At 38.9% G+C, this 27,674-nt stretch overlaps 1 protein-coding gene across 2 annotated transcripts in view; it reads left to right on the top strand.

Moving 5' to 3' along the window:
- Positions 1-27,674, top strand: part of MED13L (mediator complex subunit 13L) — a 406,232-nt gene that overhangs the window by 224,772 nt on the left and 153,786 nt on the right. For both annotated transcript variants that reach the window (XM_090062161.1, XM_090062160.1), the window contains exon 4: positions 994-1,077. In XM_090062161.1, the coding sequence (XP_089918287.1) occupies positions 994-1,077 (84 nt within the window). The remainder of the gene's footprint in view (positions 1-993; positions 1,078-27,674) is intronic.

Below are 27,674 nucleotides of genomic sequence, written 5' to 3'. Positions count from 1 at the left end.
GCTGGGCTCTTCCTGGTGGGGGGCTGTGCTGTGCTGTGCTGTGATGTGCTTGGGGCGGGCAGCAGCAGCACTTGGAGCGGGCTATGGGGGGGGTTTAGCTCCCCCCAGAATTTGATGTACCCCCCCCAGCACTGCTGCCTCCCATCCTGAACACAGCCTGGCCCAGCCCCACCCGAAGCTGGGAAGAACCTGGCACAGCCCCCATCCTGCAGCAACAGCCTGCCCCACCCTACCCTGCTCCATGTGCAGATCCAGGGCACACATCCCCATGCCCTCCCAGGGTGTGTTCAGGGTAGGAGCTGCCCCACCTCTGCCCCCTGGACAAGCTACTTGTGGCTCTGTCCCACGCCTGGCCCTGGCTGAGCATCACCTGCTCCAGCTGCACTCCCTCCCTCACTGTGGGGGCCACATCAGCATACCAGCCCAACACTGGTCTCCAAGCTTCCAGGCTGTGCATGTTGTAGCTGTGTGCATGCACAGGGCATTTATGAACCACATTATTGGCCATATCAAGGGAAAAAAAGCCTATTTCCGATAGTCAATTTCCTCTATATCAGTGCCTATCTAATATGGGACCAATGTATTGGTGCACCTTTAGATGTATTGTTGTGTATTTCAGACATCATCTTGGTAACTGATTTATGAATTACTTATCAGCATTATTTTAGAACAGGAACACGAAGAAGAGAATGATGGATCAATGGGAAGGATTTTGTGCATGTAGGTTAGAAACAAGAGCAATTGCTTGGTAAGAGAAACAATCAAATGGAGAATTAAGACTGCACGTAATCACTAATGATGCAAAAAAGAGTGATTAGGGAGGTGGCTAGACCAGCACAGGTAAATAAAAAGGAACAGAAGAATCATTTAGAACTTCGAACATGAAAAATGAAATTTTGAAATTTATGATGGACATTTTGCTGTATATTCAAATGTATTGCCTAATTAACATTTAAGATATAGTTAATAATTGATGTAAAAATTATTTTGTAGGTGCCTAATGGATAAAAACTTCGTAAGGATTGGAAAATGGTTCATAAGGCCCTATGAAAAAGATGAGAAGCCTGTTAACAAAAGGTAGGATAACATAATTCAAGATGACTTGAGATTTATTGCTGCATCTCTCTCCTGCACCATCTTTTCTTCATTTGTAAATAACTCTTTGCTTGCCAGTAGCTGCAGTAGTTCACAGAGATAATTGAGTAGATTCTAAGGTTATGTTACTGATTCTAACTTGGGCTGGAAAAGTGAAGTTGATTCTACAATAGTTTGTATAACAAGTCTGAACAGTGGCAGTTCTTTGTTACTCCAAACAGTTATAAGCTCACCAGCTGTTTAATTTTGAATGCTTTACCCTAAGCCTAAACTCACATTTCTAATAGTGAAATATTGTCTGTTTTTGAAAACCTTTAGCTTTAAAAACTACTTAGATATTTAATTTCCCCTTAGAATCACATGTATAGTCATTTGACCAAAGCTTGTAAGACTATATGGGTTTTCGGTAGCATTTGTTACAATTTGAGAGTTGTTTGCTTGTATTTTTTCTCTTTAACTGTATTGCCTTTTGCCAGTAATGTGCTTCATATTTGTTACAGCACAGTATTGCAGCTGGTTGCTTTCGACAGCATGTTAACAAGTTAGCTCAAAGCAGTAGTACTTCATATCACCTTGCAAAAATAAAGTGAAAGTTGCATTTATCCACTTTCCTAATATGAAAACATTCCTTGGCATGTGGATTTCTCTCCATTCACAGTATTTGGAGACTGTGGGTTGTAGTAGTTTAATATAGTTTTTTTACCTCTGGAAATCAAGTTTAAAATTTTCATTTAGTTCATAGACGAAATGTATTTGACAGTCTCATGCTGTTTCCCAGCGAGCATCAATCAACTGTATTAAAGCATCTGGCAGCTTGTGCTCAAAACAGAATGCACCTACAAACATAAATATACATACATATTGTGTAACATATTTTAGGAAAATAAATGTGAACTTAAATATATTTAGCTTTTATAGTTTATGTCAATAGTATCATCACTTTACTGACAACTTTAAAGAGGTTTGACACTTGGATTCCTATCCTGAAGAAATAATTGTTATATTAAAAATATTTGCATAAAGACAAATATCTGTATATTAGAAGAGATCTTGTTGAATACGTAAGTGTTTGTGCTTTTTAAAAATTACATCTATAGCAGTATTAAGTTGTCGCTGTAAATGTTTTGGTAAGAGTTCAAGTATGTTGTCTTTTATGCTCAAAGATATAGTGATGGGACTACAAAAACTGGCAATACTTTTGATTTCAAATAGCGACAGTTGCCAATAGGCGGTTGCTGAGACTAAGCCCTACTTATTTAATGCCTAATGCTTTTTTCTTTTTTCAACAAAGAAGAAGCTGCGTTTTTTTCCTATTTTCAAGCAGTATAGTAACAGGACCAACAGGAGGTGAGTTAGGATCAGGGAGGAGCAACTGACAGGTTTTAGCTGTTCAGTATTGTGCCATAGGTTATGTCTACGCAAAGTCATTTCTATCTCAAGTTAATTGACTCCCATTTGATCGAACATAAATATTTGTAAAGGCTGGTATAGATACTCTTGTTTATTCTAGGTTGTGCATTTCTGTACTTTACCTTAGATAATCTAATAGAGGGTAGCAAAAGGAGGGAGGAAGCAATTGGTAGTGTTTGTTCCTAAGTGATGTCTTTATGTAGGAAAAGAAGTTGTATTGACTAACTGTAAATGCAAGGTTGTAGACACAGCAATCTGCAGTTTTAACATGTAAGCTGGTTAAGGTAGAATCTTGGGGGCAGCTAATATATGTTAAAAAGCACCTTTTTCCTGTTGAAAACATGGCTTGGGGCTGGGACAGCTCTAAAAAACAACCCCTGAAGTTTTTTGTCTGTAATTTTCCACCACCCTTCAGGGTACATTAAAATAGGTCTAAAAAGACTAGACGCCTCACTTCAGGGTTCAACGTCCATAGCAGGGATGAGCAGCCAGAGATTCATGGTCGGTAGGGGCAGGGAGCTAAAGTAGAGGCAGCAAACATCTGGCTAGTTGTCAGAGAATCAGTAGACAAGGATCTATGAACTATGATGAGGCTGGATTAAAAGAAGAGGATCAGAGGGAGCCTGTAACCCTGGGAATAAAGAGGAGGAGCTGTGACCAATTAAGAAGTACTAAAAGGAAGGGCAATGGAACTTCCTGCTGGAAAGGAACTGAACAGGGGGAAGAAAAAATTATGTAGCCTTGTGTAGCAGGGTAGGCAAGAATTGAAGCAGAGGAAAGACTATCTGCTCCTCTCCAGGAGTGAGGGTGTAGTTGGGGAGATTAAAATAGAGATCCATTTTGGATGTGGAGGGAGGGCAGAATTGACTAAGGAAGAGGAAGTGCCCCAATGAATTTAGTTTGGTTAATTTTTATTTCTGAAATCAGAAATTATTTTTACAGAAGAAAAGGGGATGTATCAAAAATACCATTTGTGGAGCAGACAGGTGGATAGACAATATCTAACAGTGTATGCCTTTCTCCCTTATTTATTTTGGCAACCAGTTAGCAATGGTAAGAAATGTTCTGGTCTTTGGTTCTAGGACTACTGTGATTAGTAGGAATATAAGTGTTTATTATAATGCCTGCATTACATATATTTAAGTATTATTTTTACACACGCGTCTGCATGCGCACACACACGTGTACACACACACCACACCCCCAACCCAGAGCATCAAAAGTTTCCAGAATTTCACTCTGATAAAACGCCTTACTACTACCTTCTTAGATGGAGTGGAAAAATTACTAAAAAATCTATTTAGAATAGCTTCCAGAGAGCATCTGGATTTTATATAGGTTTCTTAAAGGATTGCCAATATATTTTAACATAAAATATTCTTAGAAACTTATTGCAGAACTTTTTATATCACACATACATCACTGTGAAGAGAAGTAAAGTGAAATATTTACTTTTTGGAACTTAAATAAGAGAAATGGTAAAGAAGCTAGTTTATGGTATGAACTAATAAGCACAGCTCCTTAATCTAAATAGGCTGTTTTAAAGTTGCTCCAACTATACAAAATACTTAAAAATCTTGTTTGTGGTTTATAGAAACTGTGTGCTAAAATAGTGTGTGTAAGAAAAAGTTGTTCCACAACTGAAATATTTTGGATTCAGATTCTTAAAAGTTGGCCCCTCCTTTTTTTAGTAAAGGCTGCTGAAATGTGAGATTAATCAGATACTTAGATATCCAAGAGACCCTGATTTCACCTGCAACAATTGCAGGTGCCAGAATGCAGATATAGTTAGACAGGGATGAAAGTGTAGTCCTTTGTCTCATTCAGCCTCAAGCAAGATTTTTCAAATCATAGTCCTATCAAATACTGCATAGGCACAGCTGCAATTACTATTTATAGTTAACTGTTGCAGTTCATAACTTTATGGTTTAGACTTCTTTTCTGCGATCTATAAATGAGCATAGGGAATGTGTCTTCTAAGACATGCAGTGTTGTATATACATGCCTGCAGCCATACTCTACTTTCCTCTAATCAAGAAATTTTACCAGCTGATTAGAGTTTGATCACTACTTGGATAGTCCGGGCATGCATGGGCCATGGCCATATGCATTTCTTTATAAGCATGAAAATAGGGACCTTGAACAATGTAAGGGTGATGATTAGAACTGCCAGATACCTTAAGAACTGTTTCAGTTCAGATACTATTGGAAACTGTAGCCGCTTTTGGCTGCTTAGGAGTAGAAATCTTTCAGGAGATCTAGATGCTTCCTGAAGTCATTTTTGTGATTCATTAACTGGTAAGTTTTTTGCACCGTAGTTCTACTAAATCCATGACCCAACATGTTCATGGACAGACTGAGAAATGGGGGTTCTGACCATGGTATATTATGAAAATTCAATAGCATATTTTTAAGAGTTGGAATATTAAATCTAGTGTGCTTGCTAAATGTCAGATCAGGGAGTTTTGTTTACAGAAACTTTTCTTGTAGTTTCGATAACAACTGCATTCCTCTTTTACTTCCTAAAACTGTTGTGTTTTGTTACTGTAACCTTTTAAACATCCCAGAGCTTATTGATGAGTGGCTCATGTTGAATTACATTATCAGTTTCTTTCTCCATTATTTTAAGTCTTATTGATATTAACTAATACCATAACCTATCCCTGAACACCTATTCCATGACTTCACGACTATTTTATTAGGTATGGAGCAAATATACAATTCCTTGTTATTAATTGTCATCTTAATTCCTTTTTTCAGACTGACAACAGAAAAGGAGAAAGAGAAGATTTATCTAGGTTCTTAATATTCAATATAGTATAGCAGAACCCAGATACTTCACAGAATTAAATACCTTACCCCATGAAGATGAGAGTTTACAAAGTAACTAGGAATGTATAGAGCCAGACCAAATGGCTGTGTGAGATTGTGGAGGTGCTCCAGTTGTCTGCTGTATCTTTTATTTCAAAGGGTGCTGCTCTCCAGTCAGCTGCTTAGGACCACTGATAAGCTCCAGTTGAATGGAGAAGTGATGCCATAAGCACAGCAAACAGCTGATCAGTTTGTTCTTAATTTTTGGCAATCTGTTGCAAAATAAGTGGGTTGTGAGCCACCCAGATATGAAAGTTCTGGGCTCTATTGTATATGAGTTCCTCCCAGAGATAAAAATTGCAACTGCTTTCCCTCTCCCACCACCTTGGAAATTATGGCTGAGCCTCTTAGACCCAGAAACCTTGGTTGAAAAACAAATGAACAAACAAATATTTACGACTCCATAGCAAACCCCCCCAGAGATTCGTAAGGACCTCTTTAATTACACAAATTAGAGAAGGAGAGCGAGAGACAGATTTCCTGTATGCAGTGACTTACAACACACAGCAAGAGACATGTCAGAGAGATATGGTGTATTTTCCCATTCCCATTAGCTCAGGCCAACATCCTGTATCTTTTTTTTACATGGTTTGTGTAAAAGAAAGGTTTTGCAGCCTTGATTTAGAAAGAAACTTTTTTGAAGACTGGTGTGGTTCGGACAGCATTGGTCTTTTACTACATGAATAGTTTCCCTAGAATATGTCTTTTAAAGTCCATTTCAAAGCATACCCTTTCCTTGACAGAGTTTGAAATGTTTGCATTCCAGTTGCACACAATAGACTGATTTGTTTGTTTATATATTGTGAGCATTTGCTTTTTGGAATAGGTTTAGCATGCTAGATCAGAATGCTAATTATTAATCCAGAATATGTTTTTGTATGCTGCTGCTTACACTTAATTTCAGACCTTCAAAATGCCATTGGCTGGATTCTTAAGCGACTTTAACACTTCCATATATGCTGTTCTAATAACAAAATCCATTTTTTTCATATTGGTTCAAGTGGACCACACCAGATGTGTTTTGAGTCAGAAAAGAAAGGTGGAAGCCCATACTACTGTCTATCTGACAGGTATGATGGCAGGGTAAAGAGGCACCTAATAGACCTACTGAACCAAAGTTGCATCTCTGGTCAATTAGCCTATAAGGTGCACTTCTGTTCTGCTGCGTTCCTGACTTCAGACTAACACAGCTAACTACCTTTCTCTTCAAGGTATGATTTACAACTAGACTATTTTGCAGTGCAAGTATCTGAGTCCCAGGCAAATGGTACACTCTCCTTTCAATTCATAATGTTCTTCTGTTCCGATTTCAAGGGTCCGGTGGCATGAAGCACACTACCTAGCATGCATAAAACTCTGCATAGCTTGGCACTTAGTGCCTTCCCAGTTCCCCCTGTCTTTAGCCAAATAATTAATTGTATTTCATTCTGCATTAGTAATAATTTGAGGTCTGCTATAATAACTCTTCTTTAGGGCCTCTGAGGGTAGACCCTAGATTAAAAATTAGTAGATATCTGTGTTCATGGAGGAATTTAACTGCACCCAAAAAGTAACAAAACCAGAGTCCTGTGATTTTTATAAGATAAAAAATCTTGTAAACAGAAATGCAATTTGCTGTTTAATCAGGTTGTCCTTATTTGTTTTCTTTTGTTCCTTTAAAAACAAATTAAATGGCTTACAGAATAAAGACATAGTAAGAGTTAAAACAAAAGGCGAAAAAACAGTTGGTTTCATGGGGCATATCCAGATGAGCATGCGCATGCTGTATGCAGTGCTGTAAACTGCACATGCTGGACATGCAGGCATTCCTTGTGCTGCTGATTTGCAGCATTGGACATTTTGTTGACACCGGGAGATCCTGGTGTAAAAAAACCCCAACTCCGCATCTGAAAAAAGTGGGACAGTGCATGTGGTGGCAGCGTGCGCTGCCCAAAAGCAGAGCCTGGCCGTCTGGAGCCTCACTCCAGCTGCTGGCTAGGCTCCTCATGCTGGATAACCAGTACTGGAGCCCCGGGAGGCCCCCAGGACTCGAGGTAAGGCTGCTGGGGCCAGCCCAGGTACTGGTCCCAGCTTCCCCTGCATCACCCAGTGCAACCTGCTGCATGCCAGAGGATGCATGCAGGGGTGTTCCCCAGAGACAAGTAGTAGCAGCATGACTATGTGCTGCTGCTGTTTGTCCTCAGGGAAATGCATATGCGTGCTCATCTGGATGTGCCCCGGTGTCTAATGCATTCTGTTAGGGATTGTTTGTTTTTGTCAGTTTTTTAAATTGCTCTCATTATGCTGCATCTTTATTTGAAATGTTATTATTGACGGGCACTTAAAGTACCAATTTTTGGCGCTAAGACGCTTTTTCAAACAATTCAGGCCCAAGATTTGACCTTCCTTAAAACTGATTTTGAACTGAAAGGAAATATGCTTTGGCTATTACGTTATTGACAGAATTTTACTCATGTAGATAGCTGCAATTTATGGTTTCCATTGGCATATAGGAAAGTGCCATTGTTTGCAAAGAAAGTAAGGGCAAAATTGACATTTGAAGGAAGTTATTTTTGCAGATGTTAAGGGCAGTGGTTACAAGTGGTAGTGACAAATTAATTTTATTTGAATAGTTACCTTAAAAGAAGCTCAGATTACTGGTATTATCTGACTTTACATGGTTTTAATTCAGAAGCATATTTTAAGTCTCAGCGTTGTGATGGAAAAGATCAGTCTTGTTTTCTGCTGTTCATGTGTTTCCAGATGTCAAGAGGCTTATATTTATTCAGGTTTCAGCAGTTCTGCTATTTCAGTGCTTATTCTGCATATAGTTTGCTTTGCTTGAAAGCCTACATTTTACCCAGGAGACTATAGTTTCTTCCCTGCACTATTGGATCATGAATTGCAACTCTTCTAGCAGAAACAGCAGCAGCACATTTGTGGTCTTACCATGTTATGCTGAAAGAAGTAGGATTTTCCAATTGGTTGTACATAATGGGAAGGTAAGCCGGCAAGGAAGAGTTTTAGGCACTACTGAACAGAGTTGCAACTTTGGAATATGGGATAAAGTGGCTAGAGGAGCTCAGTCAACATTTATATTTTAGCATGAGGAATGGAACAAAATATGAATTACATCAGATATTAACACCTACAAGGCTGGATGTCCTAGTTACTGTTGTGTTTATTTTGGATAAAGGTGAGAATAGTAATATATTATTAAATTAAGAATGTTTTATTAAATTGCTACTGAGAAATACTTTTTATACAACCCACAGTCTTAACAGTTTCAGAATTTGGTCTAATGTTGATGGAGTTTGTAAATGCATCCTTTAGGCAGGGCAGGGTGCTAGCTGTTGTAACAAAGACATAATTGAGGCCTTTGTTCATAAAAAAAAAATACCATTTCGCATTCATAGACTGAATAAGGATAGCCAGGCTTTCATCTTCCATTTTTTCTGTCAAAAGTACTGGGAAGGTTATGGCAAAACAATTTGAATATCAAGATTCCTCAAATCTTCTTTACCCTCATCACTTTGAATACAGACCTGAGTATAGCACAGAAACTACTACCAATCCAGGGCTAATTTTTATTTCACCATACACACTAAGATTCCCTTTCTACCTATGGTGGAAAAGAACCACCCTGAGTATAGACCTGCCTGAAGTAAAATGGAGGGGATGGAGGAGGTGGCAATATGGGGCCTTCTCATTAGTATCCCAAGGCTGCTTGTACATGCCACAGGGATTTAATTCAGTTTAGTTTTCCCTAAATTGAAACGGTGGGTTTTTAAAAACAATGTTTCAATTTAGGGAGAATTAAACCAAGCTAAACCCCTGTGGCGTGTACACAAGGGCAGGGGCCAGATCCTTACCTGCCTCTTTGGGTGTGGGGGGAGGAGGAGTGAGCCTGGCAGCCTGAATCTGGCCCATGGGCTGTATTCCTGCCCCTTTGCCCCTGCTCTAGGTGATAGGTACAGGCTGAGATATAGATAAGAGCAACTGGTCAAGGCCTGACCTGAACAAAACAGATATTGTCAATTGGATGGACTTAAAACCTGGCATTGTTGTTCAGTTTTGTAATGCTGGGGTAGCCAAACGGTGGTGTGTGTGTGCCATAAGTGGCATGGGCAACCTTGGTGTATTGTATGGCAGATCATGGAGGGAACAGAAAGCAGAGTCACAAGTTGGGCAGGGAATAGAAAGCAGAATAGCTGACAAGGCAAAGGAAGAGGATCAGAGTGGTACTCGGGGAGAGTACAGGATTTACCTTAGGGCATGCCTGGTAAAAAGGGTGACGCCTGTTAGCTTAAGATATGCCTCTTAGTGCATGCTCATCTGGACATGCCTTGTAGTAAGCATTTTTTTCCCTGTGCCACATGACAACAAGGTGCAGTCATTGGAAGTGTTCAACAAATTGCCCATTGGCTTACTGGAAAGGAAGTTGCTGATAGATTGTTTTTATTGGAATTGCCTGAGACTTTGGAATTCCTTTCCATAGTTCTGAAATAGCTGTGATCCATCTATATTCAGGACATTCTGTGAATGCCATAGCTTTCCCCAAGAATTTCTGGGAAACCATAGGGTAGGGGAAAAAAGTCAGTTGTTGAAGTCATGTTCACTTGCTTTTCTTGCGATACATATTTTAATACCTGTCAGCTGCGTCTGAAATATTCATATATTTTAGCTTTTATCCACAAATATAAATAATGAGATAAAATTGCATTTCTGTTCCATGTCTCTTATTGTGCTTATTTGGTGACACCAGTTCTTCCTGTAGATGGAAGATCTATATCATATTTGCTTGAATATAAGATGAGACTTTTTCCCCCTAATCAACATGGGGGAAAAAGCTTCCCATCTTACATGTGCATATTAGGAAACCTCATTAAATACATTGTATATCATTAAACTTCTACCAAAAGCAGCATGTTCTAAGTAATGAAAACCAACTACAAAGTTAATTAAATGCATCTAACATTGAGCATGACTATAAAGCACATGGCCAATATTGGGGAAACACCACAAATATAGGCTAGTGCAGCCCACCTGATGAAGATATATGGTAATACCCATTCTAGTCAGTTTCTCCCCCCACCTGTGGCAACTCTTAAATCATGGTGAGCCACTACACTGAATACATTTTTTCTTCCTCTTCATTCCCACATCTGAACTGCTCCTTTCTTTCCCATTTCCAGTGATTTCTGTTTCTTCACCAGCGTTAAGTGTCTGGCAAATGTCACTAAATGGGGCTGTGAACAGTTCCCCCTGGATCCCTCTGTCACCCCATTTCTCAGCCTGTTGCATATGATTAGTGTGGCCCTGGCCTCCATGAGGTGGAGCTTCACCAGACTGCCCTATACCTCATTTGCATATACATTTTTCAGGATCCCAGGACTCGTGACAAGAACACCCAGTTACAGTCATGAGTTGGGAACTAATTTGAACTTTTGTGGCAGGTATTTGGAATACACGTAGAGCAGTGCTGAGCTAGGGGGTCACCATGGCTAGAAATGCTTTTGACCCTGCTAGGGCCCACCCCAGTGAACTGTGTGGTAAAACGTGAGCCCTTTGGATTTGGATAAATGTTGTGGATAGTTTGTGTTGTATATAGGTAGGTACAAAAGTTCTGCTTAAGTGTCCTTATGGAGTGCCTGCGGTAAACCTTGCAGAAATTTCAAAAACAGTAGCATGCATTGATTCTGAATGAACTAAGTCTGTGTGCATCCATAGTAATTTGCCTGTATGTAAATGATTACAGACATGTTTTTTCAAAGTCAGCGTTTTCACATTTGGCCTTCACTTCCATATGCTCAGGGAGAGCAGAGTATGACAGTAAGGGATGAGGAGGGGGATGGAGTGGGGAAAAAGTAGGGGGCTGGGGGCAAGAGAGCCACCTGATACCTCTCTCTCCCCCATGCCTCCAATAATTACATTCTATGCCTGGAAAAAGTATATCAAATTTATACATTTTTCATACATAGCATCTAATCAATGAGAGTTGTCTTATATTCAGGGGCATCTTATATTTGATGCTTATATATGGTGCTTTTTGAATGTAGGGTGTGTACACCTACTTTGCTTTAAAATATTTAAATTATGTAGCATAGAGAGTATACATAAATATTGCAATTATTCTATACTTATGAAACATTTATTAACTGGAGTCATTCAAAAAATACTTAAAACAATCAAAACAGTCAGATATGTGCAAATAGCAACTGGGAGTGGGAATTGTAAATTTCTAGTCTCCTCTTTATTTCAATTTGTTACTTGACTATTTTATTCTTTTCCATTATTTATAAATGTCATAGTTATCATTAATGTTCCTATTAAAACATATTTTGGGATACAAATGACTGAAATTCAGTAATTATATATGAAAGTTGGCTTAATCAGAACTTGGTGACCACTTAGTCCCAAGAATTTTTAAGTTCCTTTTCTCATTATACGCTCATTATTGGCACTGTATATAAAGAATAAACTAAGTGCCCCTGATGTGCTGTTAATTAGATTTGTCAGGACTTCCAGTTTCACAGCCTGCCAAACACAGTGTTGTCACTGAGTGTATCAGTATTGAATTGACTTAAGGGCATTTGTAAATATTTAGCAGTCCTCTTAGTTTTGAATGCTTATTCTCATGCAACTTATTGTATAACCATTTTTACCAACATAAAAGAGTGATGGGTGTATACTTTAAGATCTGAACATATTAATGGAGAGGTGATTATATAAGCCTATCCTTTAGTACTATAGTTACTTCTATAGCCTACTTTCTGATTATTGAAGTATAGTAAAATGTCAATTATCCAGAAAAACTAATGTCATTATTGTTCCAGATAATCAAACCAAACTGCAGGCTGATGGTTTTGTTAAGATAGAACCTTCCCATTAAATTGACTTTTTGAATAATCAGATTCCAGATAATCAGCTCTGTATTATAGACACAAGCCATCAGCCTTTCATTGTTTACACATTTACTCCTCCAAGGATACATCATAATTATTGAGTGTAATTGTATTTTTTTAACTTTAAACCAAACAATTTGCAAAAAGATGAGTTAAAAATAGTTTTATCTCTTCATATGCCCTGGTTTAACAAACATTTTCCTAATTTAAATATTTTCTCTTACTTTTTTTCCTGTATAAAAATTCCACATTAAAAAACAAGAAATTTACTTTTTGGGGGAAACACAACGGCAGTGGAATATAGACAAAGTGCTCTTAAACCCACCAGGTTAAACACATGGAAAAAAAATAGAGAAAATATTTATTTTCTTCTAATCCTTTTTACATCCATGGCTGTATTGTGAAAAGTCATCCCCTCCCCCCAACCCCCTAAGAAAAAAAACAAAGAAAAAAAACATGGATCTTGTTTTGGAAAGCCAGAATGAAGAAAAAAGTTTTTTCCAGTCCTGACAGAATCTTGACCTGTGGTGCTGTAGAAACATCTACTGTTTTTAACCCCCTCAGAGCTGCTGCTGAATTGTGAACTGTATAGTGCTCTCTGCCCTTCTATGGCTGGAAGAGAAGGGTATCCCTGGCAGCCATTACAGCATCCCTGTGCTTTAATTCCTGTGCAGAAATCGACTTTCCTGTTTAAGAAATGCACCCCAATTTAGAGAGTTAATCTTTGGGGAAAAGGTGCATGTGATGTGCGAGTAAATATGGCAATTTTAGATGTTGGTTGCATCAGTAGAATGTGACACGTGACACACAAGCTTTTTTCAAGTGCAGGTCTCTATAATCTCATTAATATCACTATTGTTTAGGGGTGTTTCAGCATTTCTCTTTTTTTCTTTAAACTTCACATGCAGTTAAGAATTTATAAAAGCCAAGATATGCAGTATAGAGTTAATCATTTTTTTCCCTTTAACTAGATTAAATTATGGAAGAAGAACAATTGCTGACAAAAAAAAATCTAAAAGTCTAGAAAGACATTGCACACAAAAAACATGTTTCACATAGAATAACATTGAGAGAGCAGCTAGGATATTTGTATAATGTATGTTTGGATACTGTAAAGCAGGGGCGGGCAATTATTTTGGGCAGTGGGCCGCTTACTGAGCTTCGGCAAACCATTGAGGGCCGCATGACAGGCAGCCCAGGGCAGATTAATATTAATTTTGTAAATGTTTTAGGGGTCCCATGGGCCAGATGGAATGGCCTGGTGGGCTGCATCCAGCCCCCGGGCTGCATTTTGCCCACTCCTGCTGTAAAGTGTACAAATGTTTGCAAAATGGTAATATGACATACTCCTAAGTAGCATGCGGGTGGCACCTTGCTCCAAATTCTGTAATGAATAATAGTGACGGTAATTTTTGGACCGTGCTCTGCATCGAATCTGTCAGTATGGAATCATCCTTTTTTTATAAGCCCTGTTAGTTTTCCAGCACATGTTCCTATTCAGTGCTGCTATGCTTTTTATTCTTTTAAAGCTGGTTGTCTCAGTGCTGCTTTACTTCTTTTCCCTCACATCAAGGTTTAGTTCTTTCTTTTCCCACCCACTTTTTTCTTCCACTCTTTCACCTCTGGGTCCATACGTAACGTTAGCTGAAAACCTGCCAGGGTGTCAGTTGGATGTTTGCATGATCCAGGTGAAAAAGGGGCACCAGAGGATAACAGGGCCAGCCATCGCTGAGAAATATTCTTTGCATCTGTCTTCACGGTGCAAGATGTTAGGGAAATTCCTTCACTAGATCGTCTCCTCTCTAAGGGACAAGTCAGTGGAACTGACTCAAACCAATGTTTCAGAAAATGAGGTTATAGTGGAAATTGATAAACTAAACAGTAGCAAATCACCAGGACCTGGTAGCATTCACCCTAGGGTCCTGAAGGAGTTAAGATTGGAAATTGTTTAACTCCTAACTGTAGTATTCAACCTATCACTCAAAACGGCACCAGAGGACTGGAGGGTTGCCAGTGTGACTCCAGTATTTAAAAAAGGCTGGATAAGAGATGTGAGGAACTACAGGTCAGTGAGCCTAACTTCTGTTCCTGGAAAACTGATAGAAACAATAATAAAAAAATAATTGTTCAGCATGTGGATGAACATGACTTACTGGGGAGGAATCAATATGGCTTTGTCAAAGGAAATCATGCCTCACCAACCTACTAGAGAGGCAGTAAGCAGCTGGGTCAGGGCAATTCAGTTAACACTGTATATTGGACTTCCAAAAAGCCTTTGACAGGGTTCCTCACTGGAGGCTCTTAACTAAGGTAATCGTGGAATTACAGGGAAAGTCCATTCATGAATTAGAAATTGGCTCAAAGATAGAAAGCAAAGAGTGAGTATAAATGGTCAGTCTTCAAGATGAAAAGAAGTAAACAGTTATCTGTTGGAACCAGTGCTCTTTAACATATTCATAAATGATCTGGAAAAGGGGGTGAGTAGATAAGTCTTCAAATTTGCCAATGACACAAAATTATTCGAAGTGGATCAAGTTGAACTGTAGGGAACTACAGAAGGATCTGGCACTGTTGAGCTAATGGGCAACTAAGTGGTAATGCAGTTCAGAGTAGATGAGTGTAAAGTGATGCACCTGGACAAAAATAAGTCAAAATATACCTACACTATGATGGGCTATCCATTAGCTGTTATCCCAGAGGAAAGAAATCTGGCAGTCATTGTAGACAGCTCACTAAAAACATCAGCTCAGTGCTCAGCAGCTGTCAAAAAGGAAAACAAAAGTGTTAGGGATTATTAAGAATGGAATTGTAAACAAAACCTAAAGGATCTTTATGCCCCTTTATAATGGTGCATCCACACCTTGAATACTGCCCAGTTCTGGTCCCCACACCTCAAAGGACAGAGAAAAACTTAAAGATGGTACAGAGGAGGGTGACAAGAATGATTAGCAGTAGGGAGGAGCTTCCATGTGAGGAGAGGCTAAAGAGGCTAGGCCTAGAAAAGAAATGCTTGAGGGGGAGCATAATAATGGTTTACGAAGTACTAAATGTCAAAGAGATTGTAAATGGTATTTGATTATTTACAGTCTCTCATAACTGGGATGACCATATGTCCTGCTTTGGCTGGGACAGTCCCAGATTCTGTAGGCCATCCCTGCTGGTTGGTGCAAATGGAAATAAAAGTCTTGGATTGGCACTACCCTGGGACTGCACCAGTCTGCATTGCTTAGCTTGCCTCCTCCTGAGTAGCATCTGGAGGCAGGGGGCGGGCTGGGCTGGGCACTGCTCCTCTTGCCCCAGGTTGGGGATCGGTCAAGGCAGGGGAAGAGCGCTGCTGTAGGTCCAGACTGCTTGTGTGTATGTGTGTTGGGGTGTGGGGGGGAAGAGGGCACCCTGGGCAAACTTGTATTTTGGCATCGTCCTGAGTAGGGGGCAGGCTGGGCTGGGCACTGTTCTTCCTGCCTGGGGCAGGGATCAAGCAGGGGGGAGGCATTGTCCTGGATTTCCTTAGAAATAATATGATCACAGTACTCATAATACATACAAGAACAGAATGAAACTAGTAGACAGTAAGTTTAAAGCTAACACTGTATGTAACTGAAGTGCAGAACTCATTGCCTCCAGATTTTGTGGAAGTAGACAGCTTCGCTAGATTCAAAAAGGAATGGGACAAATTCTTGAAGGAAAGGTGCATCAGTAGCTATTGAGCATAGGAGCTGGGGGGTATAACCGCTTAATCAAAACTTCCCAGACCTTAAATGCTAGAGTCTGCAAGTGAGAGAGGAACAGTAGAAAAAGACACTGATCTTACTCTTTCTTTCACCATTCATTCTCTGCCACTGTGGGTGTGTCTACACAAGACAATGCACAGAGGACTAAATCTACTCTGTATTAGCATGGCAGGCAAAACTCATGCTAATGCACAGTAGATTTAGTCTAATGTGCATTAATGTCACTAAAAACCCCCCCATTTATCTTCACTAATGTGCAGTAGTACTGATTACAGCACATTAATTTAGTACTTGTCATTACAAGTACTAAACTTAATGTGCCATAATTGCAGCATATTAATGAATGTGTAGACGTGCCCTGTGTGACACAGGATGCTGGTCAAGATGGACGTATAGTCTGACCCAGTAAATAGCAGTTCTTATGTTAACTGGTTTTTGAGTGTGAGAGACAGCAGTATGCAGTCTGGTATCTGCATGTTTAACCTTATTCATATGCAGGTGTGTGACACAGACAGACTTGCTCAAGATGTCACTGATGAACTTGGATTGAAGACATCAGTAATACCTGTCTGTCTTTACCAGCAACCTTGCATGCCAAAATATTTGAAAAAGTAAAATGGGTTGTTTAAAGTACTGCAAAATAGCTTATTCTTTGCAGCTCACAGCAGTATCAGTTATACAGTACAGTCAGGTTGCTTGCTTAGAAAATCATTTGAGCATGTAATAAAAATCAGCTGTAGTCTGATTAACATTAAATCAAATAAGTTGCAGAGATGCAAACTTCTGCAAGTTAATTGGCTGAAGTAAAGGGAGCCATTTCTAAAGGTGATGTGAGCACTGAATTATTGTATCGTTTGAGTGCTTTTAATGCTTTGGCTGATTTGATTTATAGGGTCAAGATAATAACAACACACCGAGTTGTTAGGCTTTAGTATTAAATGGCTAGTCTTTAGTATTAAATATTAATTGCTACTAGTTTAGAAGATGGGGAACTCGAAATGAACACTGGCTGTATCATAAATTAGCTTTAAATAGGATTGTATAAACAATTCTTCCATGTGGCATTAGTAATATAAATAAAGCTACGTTCCTCCTTTTAACAATGAATCATTGAGCCAGAGACCATCCTTTTCATGACTACACTGAATATTTCAGAGTCCATCTGTTGATGCACAGTAATTATAGCATGGCTACATTTTCAAACATAGCCATACAAAATAAACACTGTTGGCCTTAGTATATTTGGCAAGGAGATAAGACCAAACACGTCTTACAGAATGGCTGTAATCAGTTGTCCTAACTTTAGAAATGATATTAACTGAGGTGAAGTTAAAAAACAAACCAACAAAAACCCCCTCTCTCTTCTTATCTCTTCACTCAAGCTTTTATCCATATTCTCCTCCTCTCAAGCCAGACTAAGTGAAATTTTTATGCGTGATCAAGAGTTCTCCCCTTCCTCCCTGCTAGTGCGTGGATGTACTGGAATTCCATGATTACTATTATACTAGATTGTAGTAGTGTGCCACTACATGGTCATGGATTCTGGACAGTAGATCCATGTGCTTGAGAACTCACCAGTGTTGGCAGTTCCACTTTGTAAATGGCATGTCTGACATTTCTCTACAGTTTTGCTATATGAAGTGTACACAGGATAGAAATTGATACTTTACAGAAGGTCCAAACCAAAGAAAGGAGGGTAAAAATTCTAAAAGCAAGTTTATTCTGTCATTCCACTTGCATTAGGCATATATTTCCATACAATTTGTGTATGCAGCACATAAATTACATACAGAAAGTGTTAATCAAGCTGCAGTGACTATAAAAGATTTTACCTAAGCTAGCACTGAATAGGTTTAAGTGAGCCTGTTTACAGACTTTGTCAGCAAGAGGTCAGTTTCCTATTGTAGCCAGGAAATCAGGGTTAAATTCCGATTAGTATAATTGCTCCCAAAGAAATGCAGAATCACATGACAAAAGAAGTATTACGTGGTAGTTGACCAGCAGACAAATAAGCCCCCTCTCCCAACCAAAACAAAACACCACAAGTTAAGCAAGGGCTTTCTGCAGTGTGTAGATATTATTTATAGGTTAGGCAGCATATGTAGGCCACCCTGTATGGATGCTCCTTCCTTTCATCCTTCCTCTCCAATAAAACCAAAAAACCAAACCCCAAGCCCTGCCCCATCACTTCCATGGGTGCTGAAACTGGGGCCAGGTAATTACTTGAGCACAATTGGGTCAGGTTACTTTTTGCCCCATTCTCCCATGAGAAGAAAATCAATAAAATTGAACAGTATTTGTCAGCTGGGATTGACCTTTAAGTTTTGCATGTAATTTACCATATTTATTTGCATACCACACATGCCCCTTTCCCCAAAATCAGCCTCCAAAATTGGGGTGTGCATTTTAAAGGGGAGAGCTGATTTTACGTCACTGGAATGGAAACATTCACAGAAACTGTGCTGTGATAGCTGCCAAGTGCCAAGATGTCTGCCACTTCTTTCTGTCCCAGTAAGTAAAAGGGGTGGAGTCCTGTGTTAACCATCTTATAGCTGTAGCTGCTGGCTGAGACTGTAGCTTGTGCTTGAAAGAGAAACTGAGCTGACTTAGGGCAAGTAAGATGCCACATGCAGCTTGTATATCTTGATGAGGCATGTGGCATAGAAACAACCTTTATTATGTACAGGAACTTGCAGAAAGAAGTATTTACAATAAAGAAGTAACAAGCAGTCTTACTCCTGCCCTTGGAAGGGTCTGGGGCCTAGCCTTGTTGCTGCCCTACCACACCAGGAAGTTCCTGATGCCACACCTGGACTATCTCCTTAAATGCCACACTTTCTGGACATTCTTTGTTTCCAGGAGAACTTACTTGATATCACCCAGTTAAAAAAAAGCTATAAACTGGAGTTTCTTCTTCAAGATCCTTTGTTAAATGTTGCTCTTCCACCTAGGACTCTGGATATGCACTTGTGTGGGGGCCGACACAGTCCTAACTGTGCTGTTGGTACCCGAGCTATCTACACTAAAGCTAACTTGAGTATCTACTGGTACAATAGTTACACATTAACAGCTACCTTATCTACAGTTGTACGGTAGATATGTGCACAGTTTCTCAGTGTCAAAGTTAGAATGAGGAAATATAAGAAGGAAACTTAATTCTAAGAAAAAATATATTTGGACTTTAACCATTTCAGTGACTTTAAATATCCTAAATTATTATTTAAAACTCTTCATGAACACTTTTAAAAACAGTTATAAAATAAATTTCTGTCTTTACAACTCTTATCTTATTAAGGGGCATTAACTATAATTTATTCTGTTTACTAGGAAATAACATGTATGTAAGTAGAAATGTCAATCCTATTTTCAGCCTTTAAAGAAAGAAGCTGTCATCAACAGAAAATTAAGTGGCACGTTACTATCGCAAATGGAAGGAATGAATTAAAACTGCATTTTAATTGCTTTGTGGACTCAAAGACAAAAGTGCAATGTTTAGGGTGTGTTTTTAATACGTATTTTCATTAGTTTCATTTGTTCTTCACTTCAGTTGTTAAGAGCTTATATGAGGGGAACATTAACTGATGATTGTGTGAGATTCCCTTTACAGCCCTGAGGGAGAATCAAACTTCTGAGTGTCAGTAAAATATATATTTAAAAGAGTATTACCAATTTTTTTCCTCATTTCATTTTTAAATCAGAAAAAAAGATATTATAAATCAATGACTTTCTAAGGAAAACCTGTAGCTGAAATTTAGGGTTTTTTTAAATTCCCTTGATATTACAAATGGAGCTAAAGGAGTTGATTTGGTTAACTGAACTTTTTATTTTTTGAATATTGAGTAGTGTTTTATTGTTATTAATAGCAAGGATTATTTTTATTGTAATGACTGCTAATTGAATACAAATAATCAAATTTTATTTGATTATGTTCCACCTGTATATAGTGCCTAGGGAAATACGTTGAATGCTTGTTTCATATAGATAATACAAATTTATTCATAGATAAATTAGTGTCTGAATAATTAATTTTGCTTTATCAAATTGATACATGTTTATATATAAATACACACACACACGCATGCATGTACTTTCGGAGTGTTATATAAACCGTGTCAAAAATAAAAATAAAGAAACATCTCAAAAACATGTAGTCTTGAACTTTAAAAAAATTAAGCTTATTTTCAGTGTGTTAAAAAAAGAAAAATTATTTGATCTGCATAAAATTAACGGTACATGTTCAAGAGTACATGTTCCTTAATATTTTTGTTTAAAAACCCAGTATTCACAAGCTATTAAATGATAATTGAAAAATAAATATTCATACATATATTTTTATATATATAGTCCTAACTGAAGATTTGTATTTTTTACTTGAGTGAACAACATGCAGCTGGAACTACATAGGCAATAGTTGAGCTGGGATTCACATTTTCTTCCTTAGATTGCATAATAGTTGATTAATTGCACAAATGTACAGCTCCAGAAATGTTATTTAAATTATTGTGAGTAAAGAGCTTAGAATTAAAGAAACAGTTGGCTTAATCAGCCTTAAAAAAGCAATGCAGGCTAGGTACAGACATTCAAAAAGCCCAAGGCAGACTTCATCTAAATCATGTGGTTTTCTGTCAGCAGCATAGTTTAAATCAGTAGCAAACAGAACACACATAGCTCTTTGGTGGGGGAGGAAAGGGGTGCAAATCTTAGACCAGATTCTTCCTTTTTTAAACCAGTCTATGTGGACCAAACTTCTTTTACAGGTAGAGACCAGTTTCTGCTCACTTATACTGTGTAATGCCTGTTACTGGCTGTAAAGTCCTTTTGGTTCATCATCAGAACCACTTGTCTACTTTCTCACAATGGTTCCTCACAAGCAGATGGAGACTTTGCAGTTCAACATTTTGGTTATATCAATGATGTATTAGGGCTAAATGGCTTATATACTTAACGTTGCTATCAGAATTGGCCTGTTTGCTGTAGATGTTTCCCATCTCAGCAGGTATCACAGGCTCCATTTGTCTAACACTATGGGAAGCTGAGAATCACAGTGAACCCTGAAGCGTAAAAGCTGTCCCCACTTGGAACCCTTCCTCCTCAAAGTGGAGAGCCTAACTATGAGCAATGCCAGGCAGATCCTTTCCTTTACCAGTAACCAGCTTCATGCTGTCATATACTGATGTCAGATGCTGGCATCACAACAGAGGATCTGATTTGGCATTCTGGTACTTGAGACCAAGCTGAGGATATGTCTACATGAGGAAATGTACTGGCAGAACTTGAATGGTATAATATCACTTTAGCTAAGCCAGAAACTAAACTGGAAAAGGCAGTTTAAATTCTGACAGCATGTGCATGGCAAGTTAACAGCATAGCTGTAATGTTATATAGGCAGTCCTCGACTTACAACATTTTAAGTTACAACATTTCGCACTTACAACGTTTATAAATTGACACCCTGTTTCAACTTTCTGATGTCAGTTTGGACTTTACAATACTTGATCTGATGCCACGCTCTGCCAGTGAACAAGCTTGCTTTGTTACCCATCTCCCTGGAGAACATCTGTCCGAACTTGCTTGGACACTTTTTTAAAGAAAGCAGCCAAGACTCCAGAAAAACCTGCAGCCAAGACTCCTGAGAAGAATGCAGCCAAGAACCCTTCAACAAGTCCAGCAAAGTCACCTCAAAGAAGTCCTTCCAAATCAATATGATTGCTATTTACAATATAAATACATTAATGTAGCTATATTACTCATCTATAATTGGTTGAGTACAAAATAAATACATTAATGTAGCTATATTACTCATCTATAATTGGTTGAGTACAAAATTCTGGGTTATTTTTGGTGAAAATATGATATCAGACCTTGGTTCAGGAACCAATCCCCATTTTTAACATTGTTTCCTATGGGAAAATTGGTTCTGAGTTGCAACGTTTTGACTTAAGACGTGGTTTTCAGGAACCAATTGTGTCAGAAGTCCAAGGACTGCCTACCGGCATACATGTGTGGGTAAATTTACTGATGTAGGCAAGCCCAAAACATGCCAGTAAGTTCTGCTCTCAGGTCATTCTGTGAGCAACACTTGTAACCCTTCTTCCTTTTTTGTCCTTGCAGAGCGGCTTTTAAAAGAGAATAGGAGTTCCTTGCAAAACTTATAACCTTGCTGAATTTGTTTGTACTTAAAGCTACTATCCTAGCAGTCATGTAAACTGTCTTGCTCTGAACCTCTTTAGGACATCAGCAGCCTTGGCTGCAATTTTTTTCTTCTGCTGCAAGAATGATAAATAGACTGATTTGCTGTTGAAACTAGCCTGCTTTTGAGCCCAGTTCTGTTCAGGTATGTTCTACAAGTGTTACAAAACTCATTGCCACAGTAGATTATCTCTCCGTTGGCCCATCAGTCAGATACACCAGTAATCCTGCAAGCTGTGAACAAGTTATGAGGAACCTACTTATCCTTTCATGTTACTTGTATTATTCTCTGAAGGTTGTAATGGCAGTTTCTTTTAGATCTCTGAAGTTGCCATATTTACTTGCATACCACATGCACCTCTTCCCCAAAACTCAGATCTCCAAAATTAGGGCATGTGTCTTAAGTCGGCAAACTGATTTTTCTTTGTTGAAAAAGAAGCACGGAGGAGTATAATTAGGGAAACACTGCTGCGGAGTGGTTGCCATGCTTTTCTCTCTCTCAGCCTCAGGGAAGGGAGCACTGGAGTTCATTCTTTAGGGTCAAGGCTACAGTGTTATTCCTTTCACAGCCACAGCCACTGCAATCAGGATCCCCTGTGGTCACCATTCACCCATGACTGGAAAAATCTTTTTTTCTTCATTCTGCCTTTCCAAAACAGAACGTACACCTTATGTTGGGGGAAGGAAGGTTTGGTATAGAAGATAATATGGTAATTTTCAGACAACTTCTTTCTCTAAGGAAGGAGCATTCATTCCATAGGATGGTAGTGATAGAGACCCAAGCTCGACTATGTGCACCATTTAGGCACTTCCCTATATATATCCTCTTATGTTTCACCAGCTCAGGTGGGAGAACAGAGCAACACTGACAGCCCCTAGTCAGACAAGAAGGATGAAAGTACTGTTGGGAGAAGACTCTTCCTTAGGAAGGAAGAGGAAGAAAATCCAGAAGACGTGGAAGGTGGACTTCAAATTACAGAAGGGGATTTCCTGTCAATCGTAATTTTGAAGGAAGGCAAGCTATGAGTGTTTGTTAAAGAGATCTCACCCACCTTGACCTCTTCAGTACTGTGGTTGTTAGACACCTTGTGGACAGCAAATAATATTTCAGTGCCATTATCAAAAGATTATATGATTGTATTATACAATTAATTGTATAATCTCCATCTGCTGGTGGGAAGAAACTATACTATGTGAATATGAGAATAAGTGGTGTTTATGACTGTGTACTTAAAACAAAGTTTCTACAGAATCACAAGATGGAAAAATCAGATAGCTAAGAGCATTAATTTAATTTAATAAAAATGTTCCCTCTTCTGGGAAGAGAAGCAGCAAAGCTTGTTACCCAATATATCTATCTGATTTTTTTCTATCTTGTGAGTCTGTAGAAACTTTGTTTTAAGCATACAGACATAAACACACTTATTCTCATATTCTCTAAGAACAGCTGAGGTTGGCACAGCCTGAATTTGCCTTCCTCCATAGTATGGAACTATGTTTCCTTTTCTAGAATCTTCTGAGTATATATGAGGTAACTGCTTCCGTTTGTTGTACTGGCAGGGCATTGGCAATGGCCTTGTCACCCAAGGTTATACATATGGTATATATTACCATATTTACTCGCATCTAAGATAAGGTTTTTATCCCCCAGTCAGCATGGGGAGAAAAAAGCTCCTCATCTCATCCTTGTGTACAAGGACATTTCATTAAAATATATTGTCTATCATTAAACTGCTGCCAAAAGCAGTATGTGCTTGCTAATGGAAACCAACTATGAAGTTGATTAAATGTTGGCAACATTGGGCATAACTACAAAACACACGACTCATTTTGGGGAAACATACTGATGAGAACCTACCACAAGGATACATTAATGCAGCCCATTTGAATAAGATATATGATAGTGCCCATTCATAGCTGACTCTTTCAAGTCATGGTGAGTCACTACATTGAATACATTTCCACTTCCTCTTCACTCTCACAGCTGAGCTGTGCCTTTCTTTCCCATTTCCAATGATTTCTGTTTCTTCACCAGCCTTAAATGTCTGGCAAACACCAAATGGGGCCCCAAAGAGTTCACCCATGGTCTCTGCTGCCTCTCTCTCAAGCTGTTGCATACAGTTAGTATGGTCCCTTCCTTCATGAGGAAGAGCCGGACCAGGCTGCCCTGTGCTTCATCTTTATGTACACTTTTGGTAGATGGCAGGACTTGTGACAAGAACACTCCGTTCTAGTCATGAGCAGGGAGCTAATTAGCACATAGAGCCTTTCTGGAGGTAACTGGAATACATGCACATACTGAGCAATGCTGAGTTGTGGGGTCACCATGGCTTGAAACGCTGTTGACTGCTGGGGTCCAGCCCTATGAACAGTATGGTAAATCATGAGCGTTTTGGCTTTGGACTAATAGCATGCATAGTTTGTACTATATACAAGTAGGTGCAAAGGTAGTGCTTAAAAGTTTCCTTATTGAGTACCTGTGTTAAAAAAAGGTAAAATGGATTGATTCTGAAATAATTCACATTACTACAGACATGTTTATTTCAAAATCAGTGTTTTCAGATTTATCACCACTTCCATGTGCTCCTGGAGAGCAGGGTCTGACAGTAAGGGGAGGGGGAAGAAGTTGTGGGGTGCAGAGGGCAAGGGGCTACCTGCTTCCCCTCCATCCCTAGATGTATTTTCTCTGCTTTGTCAATGGGAAGGGAATGAATTCAAGACAAATCTCCAATAATTAGATTCTGTACCTGGATGATTGTACAAATGTATACATTTTCCAATATAGAATTAATTATTGTAGTGGGGTTGTCTTATATTCAGGCTTGTCTTATAGTTGAGTAAATATGGTGCAAGTCAGGAGTTGAAAACCTGTGGCCCATGGGCCAGATCTAGCTCATGGAACCATTTGATGTAGCTTGCACATGTGGGGCTCCAGCAGCTGGATTGATCCAGTTCAGTGGTGGATTGGTGCCCAGAGGGTGGGTGCTAGGACTCAACCTCTGTCATTGTTTTTTCCTGAGGCTGTACCCTGACTAACCCAGGTGCAGGTAAACTTCCCATGCAGTTCTGCTTAATATAGTTCAATCCTGACCTACAAAAGCTGTTATTTTTGTCCTGTATTTCTTGTAAAATTCAGTAGTTAACCATTTTTGGTTTGTGAGGCTTATATGCAATAAACTCTCTTCTGAATAATAGTTCAAATGGAAATGACAGCTGGAACTTCTGGACTCTGATAATGAACTTCACTAGGTAGTTTTTGTAATCTTTCAGTTATTGTTAATACCTTTGATTTTTATGTGTGGTAGAAGTAAATATTACAACAGCACATTCATATAGCACATTCTTGTTGCATATTCAAATATCACAACAGCACATTTAAATCTTATGTTTTCTGTTGCTTTGGTGTTTCTTCAGACTAAAACAGAGAGTTCAGGAGATGATTTGGGGCAAAGTTTATGTTATACGTCATTAACATTTGGTCCTGCCCATAATATTTCATCTTATATTGGTGCTGTGTTCTTCATTGTGGGTCCTGTTCTGCTAACATCATACACAATCTATGCTTGGTAATTCTGGTTCTGTTTTTATTTTACTTTAATATAACAGTTACAGGTTTAGAAAAATTGTTTGGAATGTAAATTACTAATTCAGAGTTATAAAAGAACAATTAGTGTTTCAAATTTGAAAAGACATTTCTCCTAGAGACAATTCACTGTCCTCAAATTTGAAATGCACTAGCCAATCCTTGTCTAACATACTAAGATAACAAAGGCTAACAAATAAATGTATTTAGGCCAATGACCTCATTGTCCTGCTTAAAATAAATACTCTAAACCATTTTGTTCTAAGACTGGGTTGTAGTGGCTTTGTTTAGTGGTATGTTTTGAGATTCTTTTGAACAATTGCTGGATGTTTTTGTTTTCAGAGAACAGTTTTAAACACTGTGGCTTTGTCATTCATGTAATATTGTAGAAAGAGCCCAATGTAATCCCATGGAACAGATGGATGAATAAACTCTTGACTAAATCTATTTACTTATGTTAGAAACTATTTCAGGCGCATTGCTAGCAATTTTTTTTAAGTGTTACTCTATTTTTGAGAGAACACTAGCTGTCTGTTGTTGACACCATGCTTTATATTAGTTACATACTACCATGACTGTGATTGGCAGGGATCCTGTTTTTTTCTCTCCAAAATCCCAAAATCTGATAAATAATAATAAATTCTCTGATTAACCCCCCTCTTCCAAATCTGTGTTTTTTTCCGCAATTAAAATGGAACACCACGATGTGTATGTGTGTGTGTTCAGCAGCACTGAGCCTCCTCACCTCACTCTGCCTTGCTGTACCAGGTCCTACCTGCTGGGTCACAGAGGCAGCTCTTGCCTGGTGCCAGCCTGGCCAGGCTGCAGTCCTGTGCCCCACTGTGGGTACAGAAATCCAGGGCACACGTATCCCTCTTACACTCCACACATCACCTGTGTCCTTGTTACCCCCACCATAGAGTTACCTGCAGGGAGCTATAGGAGCTGTTCTCCACCATGCTGCCTGGCTGCATTGATGACAATGTGCATGTGCGCGCACACATATGCATGTGGCTCCCTGCCTCTGATCACCCTTCCCCTGCTCTCCCCTGCCCTAAGCAGTCCCTTGTAGGCTGGAACTTCACCAGCCTGCAAGGGGAAACCTGTGGTTTCCTGGGTTTTTTTCCTTTGATGGGGAAAATCCTAAGAGCTGCTCTGATTAATCCCGCCCACCCCCACTCTGGAGCATGGGTATAGACACCCTCCTAGTTCATGCAGTTTTACTTATGCACAAAAATAGCTCTTCTTTATTGCATCATATCTTACAAGTAGGTCATTTCACAGACCAAAAGGATTCATTTTCCTTAGGTTAAATGCAGTCATCAGATATAATCCTTCCTCTGAAGGAACACTGTGTTCGTCTCTCAGTCAAAGCCTTTTTAACAGTTTTACTGCTTTACTGTGTTAATTTATTTTACTTTGGCATTTTCTTTTAGTTACAAAACAACATATTAATTAACAAATCATCATATATTATTTTTGAAGTGCTTGTTGAAAATGCAATAGTGGCACTTGTCATTGTTCAGGTACTGCTGAAATGTGCAGAACCAGAGTGCTATTTGTATTGTATAACTTATTCTCTAGTTGTAGTAGTATGGTTTAGTGGTGGTCATATTCAGCCAAAATAAATATGTATATATTTTTTATAGAAATCCAGTATATAGATCTGTAGTCCATACTGCTGACACAATTTGATGGAATAACATAAGGGATTCAATAGAAAAAGCGAGTTTACCTTGTAGGGGAGGACAATCCCATGCAGGCCTGATGGACTTTGAAGTAGCATGAATACGTATTTGTGTTGATGTGCATGACTCTGTGTACCTTTAAAAAATAAATAAAATTATTAAATATGCCATAAGCATGGTCAGACATTTTTTTCAGTATGTGGTACCTAGAATTTAATTATGA

This window comes from Crocodylus siamensis, chromosome 9 (genome assembly GCF_052110815.1).
Source record: "Crocodylus siamensis isolate JL-2025a chromosome 9, ASM5211081v1, whole genome shotgun sequence".
Classification (NCBI taxonomy): Eukaryota; Metazoa; Chordata; order Crocodylia; family Crocodylidae; genus Crocodylus; species Crocodylus siamensis.
This window is presented reverse-complemented; position numbering and strand designations above follow the sequence as displayed.